Here is a 10245-nt window from a genome sequence, read left to right on the forward strand (position 1 = left end):
AGCTTCCTTCATTATTGTTCTATGACTGTGGAGAATTAAGAGAGAACACCAAGTCGGAGTTTGGATACTTTATAGGGAAGCTTGTCATTGATAGTTAGCTCAGTGTCAGTAAATTATGGCACTGGAATTACAGAGGAACCTAACCACCTTCTCGGGCTGTAGCCAGAGGTCCTTCACCCCAATTATGTCGTGGTCGTGTGTACGTACTGACGGTGCTGAACAATCTGCAAATAGGAGATTCTCTCTGAAGGGTTTTCTGTTCTATTTCCTGGTCTGTGGAAGTGATGAAGATTTGTAGGCTTCACAAATTGGTGCCCCTAACATATTTCTTACAAGTACATGTGAGTCATCCTTTAATGTGATGAGTCAGATCCAGTAAAAATATATGAAAGTATGAGAAGTCATGCTGGCTTGGAAGGCAAGAAGCAATTTCTATGTATTAGTTCTAAACCTAAACTGGGATAAAGATTAGATTAATCCCTTCGTACTTCATCAATCTTATCTATTGGTATAAGTGAAGACAAATGTGCTAGAATAATTAATTTATCTATATATTTCAAAGTTAAACGTTAAGCTAAGCGAAGATATTCTTTTACAGCCTCCCTACCCACCCTTTCGAGCATCCCTTTCATCTTACTCTCTGGAATCTTCATCAACTTAGTTGGACTCAAGGGATCCACGATGCTGGGTCTCGTGTTGGCCATTGTCTCCTGGTTGATGATGGGCCTCACCCCGTCTATAACAGCGCTCTTCATAGGACGAGCCATTTCCGGCGCCGCCTATGCCTTCATTGTGACGGTGTCGCAACCTCTGGTGAGCGAGCTGGTGTCTCCCAAGACCCGAGGGGTCGCTGCAAGTCTTCCGAAGTTCTTCTCGAACCTGGCCTCTCTGGAGATCAACGTAGCCAACATTTTCCTGCCCTGGCACCTCACGACGACTCTCTGTGCTGCGCCATTTTTTCTCCTTTTGCTTTCCATCTTATTCGTACCTGAGGTACGTATATTAGCATTGTGTGAGAATGAATATGTTTGTCCTTGAGCATACACTATATGAATTCACAGATAGTCGTGCGTGTATGCGTTCGTGTGTGCGCGTGTGTGATTAGTTCATCATTATTTCTATTACGATTATCATTTATATCTAATTATCATTTTTTTTTACTTTGCCAATAGCTTTCTCCGATTATACACATTTCGCCCAATCGTCTCTTTCTTATAATACATCGATTACTCAAATTGAATATAAATTGGCTATCTGCCAATATGTTCACCTCTTAGATATTTTATCCACCTATCTTTCACAATTTCCTCGCACAAATGAACTATCATTTTAGTCAGGGGAGGTTTTTCATAATTCAGAGATCCCTTCTTGTTTCCTTCCTTCTAAGTTGGTACCACATCGCTCCTTTTCCATTGTAGAGCACTTTCCTTATTTCCAGTGAACATACATCTCCTGATCGCTTTTACCTCTATATTCCTTGGATATTCAGTTGACGATAACTCCAAGCCCTGATTTTTTATCTATGGTATCCAGTAGTTTGTATAATATATGTGCTCCCAATTTGTGTCTTTACGTTTCATTTTAAGCAACCCTTTTCCTTTCTTCAAAGACACAATACATAACCAATCCCAATTGTAATCTTTAATTCATCATTTCTACTTGAAAATTTACATCTTCAAGCCTATGTTTTAGATTGGCGATCCCTCTCCTGTGTTTAAATTTACTGTTGAAAGAGGAATTTAGGTTTGTCTTTACTATAATGAATTATATGTTTCTGAATATTTCTTTCACTCCTCAGATTCTTGCATTTTATTTTATGGAGTTTTTATTGAGTTATTCTCTTTCTTTCCCTCCGTATCCCTTGTCAGCTATTAAGCTCAAGAATATTTCCAATATCTCCTTCATTTTACGTGTCTCTGAATTCCCTCCAATAGATTTCATTTTTTTTTTATTGCATATTACCATTTATTGTTTCAAATTCGAGTATTACATGACCACTTTCTTCTATATGATAAAGCCATTTAAGAAATCTAATCAAATCTGATTCACTAGTTAGCAGTAAATCCAATCATACCGGAGTGACGTCTTCCCTAAATCTCGTCACTGCTTTACCCCACTGGGTCACAGTGTTATTCTTTGCTATATGATACAGTGGATTGTTGTATTAAACCTAACTAAACCCTTTCAATCTCTTCTTGTTTATCAGTTTTTATAACATTTTCGTCATTTTACAATTCTTGTTTTCCCTTTCTATTCTTGGTGTAATATGTTCCTTCCCTTACCCTCAAATTATGACAATTCTTCAACCAATACAATTTCTTTTAATACAGTCAGACCTTTTTCTCAACACTGTTGCCATTTCACTTATCTGTTTGTTTGTTTCATCTTTCATTGTGTTACGTTCTAACTACTCTATTTTTTGGCATCCTGGGCAAAACTCGATTTCTTCAATACCTAGGCCTCTTCAGTGACTTGACCTGCTAACTTCCTGAGATTAATTTTGCTCTTTCAGATTCCCTCAGTCTCCCGTTGCCTGTTTAACATCTTAAACAACGAGTTTCTTCATGACAGTCAGTTTGTTTATGCCTATATTCCTTTTTTTTTTTTTTTTAATTCCACTTGTATTATTTAGAGTTGTAAACAGTCTTTGTCTTTGATCCTCCCTGGCATCATATCGAACATCCTGTCAAGGACTTCACACTCTCCGGCATTTTCCTCCCACTGATTCTCTCTCTCTCTCTCTGTTTACTTTTTCCACATTGGGTTCCCATCTTAACATCTGTCAGAATTGGTGGCCCCACGTCGGACGCCACATGTCAGGTGCCCCACCTTGAATGTCATATGTCAGGAAAACACTGGAGGAGATAAATGGTTTATTTACAGTTTAGAAGGCGTGGGTCAGAGGCCAATGTGTATTTTTTTAAATACGCTACCCACGGGACCACGATTTGACAATGGCGATTTGCCTGGGTTTGGGAGTCGAGACGATTCCGCGGAGGAGAGCGACTGGTGGCTCTGGGTACGGGAGGAAAGACGGCCGCTGGGCTAGATGTCCACGCATCGAGGTGCTGGGAGCATTGGAGGGGTTCTAAGGTGATGGTTGCGGTTCCGAGGAGATGGTGAGAGAAAGACGGCTACTGCAGATGTGGAAAATTTAGTCGTCGGGTTCCAAAGCAATCAATCTTCCGTCGGCCTCTATATATCAGCAAACGAGGCTCGATGCGGCCTGACCAGCTCGAGTACTGCGCGCTGACTGGACGTCGTCGTCGTCGTCGCTCTGGGTGATAACTCACGGTGGCTACTTTCGGGTAAGCAGCCTACCTCGTCCCGGGCGAACTCGCGTCCTACGAGTTGATTGGCCGAAAGCAATCAGCTCTGAATAGCATTGCACTGAACAGAGAAGAGAACAGTTTAACAATGTTCACACTGATATTGTAGCTTCCCAGGCTGGTATATTATTCTTCTTTTTCCTATAGCAACACTCTTCCAATTCCTTTTAATTCAAAATATTCTTTCCACGCGCTGCGCATGTGCATTTGTGTGATAAAATAGAGTGATATTCGTCAAACCTATTCAGACTCCTTTTCTCCCTAGTCCCCGTACTGGTTGGTCAAGAAAGGGCGAGAGAACGCTGCCATCTCAGCTCTCAAGTCGGTTTACCCTCCTGATGATATCGAAGTCCAGTTTCAGGAGGTGAAACAGTGCGTCACTCTGAAAAGTAAAAAACCAGGAGTCAGAGAACAGGTAAAAATATCAATGTACATGTTATTGTCTTGTTTTGTTTTCATTTTCTTTCATGCCGCTTAGGGGGTTCTTGAATGTCGTCGTTTGAGATTTTTGCGACGTTTATATGCATTTCAATGTCAACGGGGTGCCGTGGAGTAGAATATGTGTGCATGCAGTCATATTGAAAGGAAGAATGTCACCTAGTGTGGAACAGGTTATGTTCTTAACAGGCGTCTTAACTGCGGGAGATTTTCCCTCATCTGAATAACATTGCCTGACGAGACCCAAAATAGTACACAAATATCGCAACTTGCGGTCAACCTCTTTACCTTAAGGGATTCCTTCCCCCGAATGAAATTACCAGACGGAGGGCATGTGGCGCAAATCGCGGTCAAAGTATCAAAAGCTCGCTGGGACAAATACCCAAGTGGTCTTCCCCTCTCTCCTGTGGTAAACCTTACCATAGACCACCTAACTGTCTGTTAGTCAATGATAGCCCTACTGGATTCCATTTTTCAAGAAAACTCTATTTACTTCAAAGTTTCAGCTTGTAGCATATATCAAGTACCTCTTACTTATGGCCATGCAGATTAAAATCGTAGTTGAGAATATGACGATACGTCTTTACAAAGGATTACAAAGGCGGAGCATGTCGACAGGAGACCTTTTGGTCCATAAATAGGTCGGATGCGAAAAAATAGATAGTAATGATAGATAAATAAATAAATAAATAAGAATTATGATAATATGAATAATAATAGATAGAATGGATAAATGCATATGTTTAGTTAAGTAACAAAGAGGTAAATAATAAATTGACAGATAAATAATAATAAATCAAGATTAGGCAAATAATAAACAGAAAAATAATAACAAACAAATAAACAAATAATATAAAACAAAATGACAGTCATTACAGCATCTTGCTAAGATGTTTATCTAAACAAATCTTAAAGCTTCGAACTGAAATACATTGCACTGCCTCTGCAGGAAGTTTATTCCATTCATTAACTACCCGGCTAACGAAGTTGTGTCTACCCACTTCCAAATTAAATCTATTTCCTGACAGTTTGAGACCATTGTTTCGTGTTGGATTCTTATTCATTGTGAAAATTGTCACTTTTGATGTTGTGAATCCCCATTCAACCAATTTCTAGTCCAACTTAATCAGCTACCACTTACTCCGTGTGAAGCTAATTTAGAAAGTAGCTTTTCGTGGGGGACGGTATCAAAAGCTTTTGCAAAGTCTAAATATATCAAATATATATTGTTTCTTTTGTCATAATTCGAGATGACTGTATTGTAGAAATCGAGTAATTTAGTCACTCAAAAACGTTTCCGTCTGAATCCATGCTGGCTATCGTTTATCAAACAGTTACTTTCTAAGTAATGTTAGATGGCATCTCTGATGTTACTTTCGCTAATTTTTTCTACGATTGAAGTCAAGCTTATAGCCCTGTAGTTATTTAGTTTCTTTTTGTCACCTTTTTTGAATATGGGAGTACGTTAGCTAGCTTCCATTCTCTTGGGACATCTCCGGATATGATGTATTTCTTGAAAATAATTTTTAATGGAACAACAATCTCATTTTTCATTTCCTTTAAGATTCTTGGATGCCAACCGTCAGGCCCTTGTGTATTATCAACTTTGAGTTTCTCTATACAACTTTTAATTTTTTCTTTTGTTATATTTACAGTAGTAGGTTCACCCTAGATTTTTCACAGGTTTCAGTTTGTAGTTCACTGTGAGGTGTTTTGTTTAAGCGACTACCTATATGGCCATGTTCAAGCGTCATCCAATAAATGTCTATAAAATTGAAATCGCCCGTATCAATAAGTCCTGGTTGTAGAAACTAGACAGTTCTTGAAACAACAGTTTGTCGTATGCTAATTATAATGTTTTTGGCCTATATATTGCACCTACATTAATTTTTTGTCCATCTATTTGGGTTAATGCTACCCACAAACTATCATATGTATCCTGTTTCACTTTCTCTAAACCACAGGCATGAACATTGATTTTAACGTACAACAGATCATCACCACCTTTCTTGTGGTTTCTATTTTGATGAAAGTGTTTAAATCCCGCAATATTAAATTCAGCTTCAAACTCTTTACCGTTTAACCATGTCTCTGTTATCGAGATTTTCGCTTTTGACATACGCTTGTATTTCTTGGAATTTACTCCTAATATTATGATCATTAAAGTACATGGTATTAAGAAAATCGTGATTATTTCTTTTTGACACGTTTTGTATATCAACATCATGCCTTACATTATAATTTTGTTCTTTATTGACACCTTGCTCTATATTGACATTTAGTCCTTCATTGACATTTAATGCCTCATGGACATTTGCCCCCTCACGGATATCTGGTCCCTCACGGTCATCCGATCTCTTATGTATACCTTGCCTCCCTATTTCACCGCGTTCCACACCGGCCACCGTTCGTTCGCTGACATTCTGTCCGGCATCCCTTCCTAAAATTATATTCTGTCCTCCACTGACATTATATCCTACCGTGATATTTTGTCCTCCACTATCATTGCATACCATCGAGATATTTTGTGCACCCCTATCATTACATCCCATCTTGATATTTTGTCCTCCACTATCATTACATCCCATCGTGATCTTTTGTCCTTTGACATTACATCCTAATGTAATACTTCGTCCTCTACCGACATTATATCCTAAAATTATTTTTTGTCCTGCACTGACATATTGCTCTACATTATTGCTATACCTTACTCTGTTTTATCTGTCCTGAATGGAATGTCTAGGTTTAGTCAGTGGAAATTCGTGAGGATGTTGCAACTCGATTACAGTTTTGCCTTGTCCTCTTTCCTAAGACACTAGCCCGAAGCCAGAGCCAAAGGGTCCTTCATGAATAACAGTGGCTTCTACATTTCAGATACACCAAATGCGACACCCAAGCAACTACAAGCCTGTTATGCTGATGGTGATCATCTACGCCTGCTATGGGTCCAACGGCAATAGCATCATTACGCCCTATTCCAATTTGCTCTTCACTCAGGCGGGAATGACACTTGACCCACGCCTGTGCACCATAATCTTGGGGGTTGTTCGAATCGTCGTCGTCATTATCGGATCATTTATCACCGACCTCTGCGGGAGACGACCCCTCTACATCAGCTCTTCGATTCTGAGTGTTTTATCCTTGGTCTCAACTTTCGTTTCCTTGACTTTCTCCTTCATACCCAAAGTCTTCGTGGTAATCTCCTTAATGTGTTTTATAATATTTTCATCCGGAGGAATCAACTTAGTGCCCACTATCCTGCTCGGGGAGGTTATTCCGTCGGCCGTCCAGTCGGTCGGCTGTTCGCTTTGCGTCATGATGGATTGTATCACATATGGCACCTTTCTCTTCATTACCCCATGGCTGACAAATGTCATTTCTTTGCGGTTTATCTTCCTTATTCCTACAGCGATCAATCTTCTTGGGGCATTTGTCGTTTGGAGGTGGCTTCCTGAAACAAAAGGACGACCACTTGTCGAAATCCAGCAAGCGTTTGAGCAGCACTCAAACCAAAATGGATGTCATACGACGTCTTTCTAATATAGCTGTGCTGTTGACATGGGATCTTTTTAAAAAGTATTATGATAGAAACCTATTTGAAGACCATAGTACGTTATTTGAAAACACATAAGTTATTGAAAAATATTACAATCAATAAGAAAGGCAAAAAAGATAATAAATAAATAAAAATAAAGACAGGTACTTACTATTTGTGGTCTGCGAGATTAACTATCTCTTCGTCTTCAAAACAGTCGGTGTCCGGGCTGATCCCAAGATAGCTCTATACCAGCTCCCCTAATCTATCCCCTACTCCGCACTTTTCTAAATAAGAAGAGCTGACAGACAATAGCCGCTCTCTTCCTTCTCCTGATCCACCATAGTCTTAGATTACGATTCTTCTCCATAGGGGGTCTGTTGCTTGAGCGGCAATGATGCGTTCTCGCGTAATGTCAAGTAGCTCTATTTCTTGACGTATGGTTGCTACGTGTCTACTAAGGGCGTCGGTATACCGTGTTTGCCGATGGCCGCTGGGACGTAGTGGATGATGTAGGCATGAATTCTTGCAATTGGTGAGGAACCATCGGGCTAGTTTTCCATTGAGGTTCTTGCCTTTGCAAAGGTGGAGAATGGGTTGATTGGCGTGTATGACATTGATAATAAAAAGCTTTCCCATGAGCCAACTTTGACAGTGTATTGTAAATACAATCTGCTTTGTGGCTAAGGAGATCGTTTTAAGATTCCTTGTCAGTAATTCTTACTTCGATTGATCACATTCTAAAGGATGGCCAATCATTGATAAGTTTACTTTCACACACAACTCACTAATGTAAAGTCGGAAGCTGTAACTCAACTGTCAATGTTTGTGGAAGCCGAAAGAAGTCGGACATACCTTGCCTTTTCCAAGCAGATATACGTAAGAAATTGGTGTTGATTCTTCCTCCTATCGCTGGCTATGAGAGAGAAGACACACATTGTCCGGAACTGCTTGCCTGAGGTCCTGAGAAAATATAGCGCGGAGAAGGTCACACGCAAACAGTCGTGGACGTCAATTAAGGCATTTGATATATCGGGACTTTGAACAAAAAATAGGTACTGTCTCATTAAGAAAAACTACTAGCTAAACTCCCATTAAATTGAATAAAAGGTTACGTGTTATGAGATAGATTAAGAAACTGGAACAATAAATTGTAAATAGCGACCTGTTGTGATGGTGGAAAAACTTCCAACTGAAAAGATGTTTACGAGTGGAGTCCAAGTATTCTCAAAGTGCCGCTCTTGGGTCATTTCTGTTTAATACTTTATATAAATTATTATGATATATAACGTACTTATTTATATAAATTATTATTTATATAAAGTATAAACAGAAATGACCCAAGAGCGGAACTTTGAGAAACTTGACTGCCACACCGCAAGAAATCTTTTGAGATGACATTAGGTCACTGAAATCTTTGTAAAGTTGAAAAATAAGTCATATTTATAATGTTTGGTGGTGAAAGACTGCCACAAGACGCAAACTGGCTGTAGTTATGATTTAAATTAATTTTTGTAATAGTTGTGGACTATGGGAGATAGAGTAGATTAAAGAGCAATTGGGAATGGCTTGGTACACAGAAAGAACGAATGAAGAAAGATTAGTAAAAAGGTGTGGAAGGATGGAACATGAGGGGGCGACCTAGGATGAGATTGATGGATGGATGGGGTAAGAGGGGCATTGGGAAAGGGCAATGTCTGTTGAGAAAGGATAGGGAGAAGATGGAAGATAGAGGTGAAATGGCAGAGTGGTTGTGTATGGATGATGCTGTGATGCCATGAGGGGGAGTGAGGGAGTATGTGTGAAAAATAAATTTATGCAGGCCCTGAAGAGGGATTTTCCTGTCTTCAACCTTTTCTGCATGAGGGGAACAGAGATACTGGTCACTGATTTAATGAAGCGGGCCTTGCTGGGTCTTGCGACAACTGCTTCTGACCCAGGGCAGTAGGAGAGAGGCAGGGATGACCCACCATCCCAGTAGGAGGGAAGTGGGTGGAAGGAAATGTGAGTATGTGGGGATGAGGGTGGGTGAGGATTGGTGTTTATTCGCTTTGTTTTTTGGCTACCTTCCTTGTAAGGGGGAAAAGCCTTTGGTATGTGTGTACTTTATCTAAATGCCAATGACTATGAATTATAATCTATTGCTTCCGAAATTAGCTGATGATACCTAAATTCAACATGATATTGAAGGAAATTTAAACTATATAGAACAATGGTTGGAAAAAAATAGTGAAATTTAGATGTTAAGCTGGATGCTCGTTGGGCGAGTGGGCTAGAGCGTAGTTTTTGTGGCGGAGGTTGAGGTGACGGTGGTTCGAACCCTGCCGCGAGCGAGTTGGACCAAGGGCAAAGATGAATTATATCCCATGCTACAAAGCTGCTGAAAGGGCCACCGTCCCATCCACCCTGATTGGGGTAGTTCCGCGACATTAATCCGAAATCATGGTTATGCACATTGATTTAGAAATATAAGTACAAGTTATTAAAAAAAAAAAAAAAGTGGAGATTGAAGAAGGATCTTGGTGTAATTATCAGTGACGACTACTAGTGTTTTGTCCTAACCCAGATAAGGTAAATAGGATTCTGCGGATTTGTCGTGCGCACGATTTTCTACTTCAAAAGTGCCAGCTATCTTCACCCCAGTCCTGTAAACAGTAATAGGTGGCACGTGAACAGTTACGAACTTATGTGTGAATTTTCAAATGTTGGCGCCACGAATTGACCATTTGATGCAGAAGAAACCAGATGCATCCCTCGCATTAAATTTTTTTAATGGAAAGTGTATTCTTTTTCATTTGTGTGCTAGACTTATGAATATATATGAATAGTCTTTTTCTGGAACCAGATTGGGACGCGAAGGTGGTACGGCGACTTCCAAATGGTACACCAACATAAAAAAGAACGCCTGAGTTATACTCTATCCAGTTCCATCCCTTCAACACC

General features: G+C 39.8%; 1 protein-coding gene across 1 annotated transcript in view; it reads left to right on the plus strand.

Moving 5' to 3' along the window:
• The window catches only part of LOC143030210 (facilitated trehalose transporter Tret1-like), a 17850-nt gene extending 10452 nt beyond the window's left edge, over positions 1-7398 (plus strand). The window contains exons 3-6 of the mRNA XM_076193370.1: positions 599-993; positions 3595-3744; positions 6642-6809; positions 7177-7398. Of these exons, the coding sequence (XP_076049485.1) occupies positions 599-993; positions 3595-3744; positions 6642-6809; positions 7177-7398 (935 nt within the window). The remainder of the gene's footprint in view (positions 1-598; positions 994-3594; positions 3745-6641; positions 6810-7176) is intronic.
• The last annotated feature ends 2847 nt before the right edge of the window (positions 7399-10245 follow it).

Source organism: Oratosquilla oratoria, chromosome 12 (assembly GCF_046742065.1).
Source record: "Oratosquilla oratoria isolate Oo_2021 chromosome 12, ASM4674206v1, whole genome shotgun sequence".
Lineage (NCBI taxonomy): Eukaryota > Metazoa > Arthropoda > Malacostraca > Stomatopoda > Squillidae > Oratosquilla > Oratosquilla oratoria.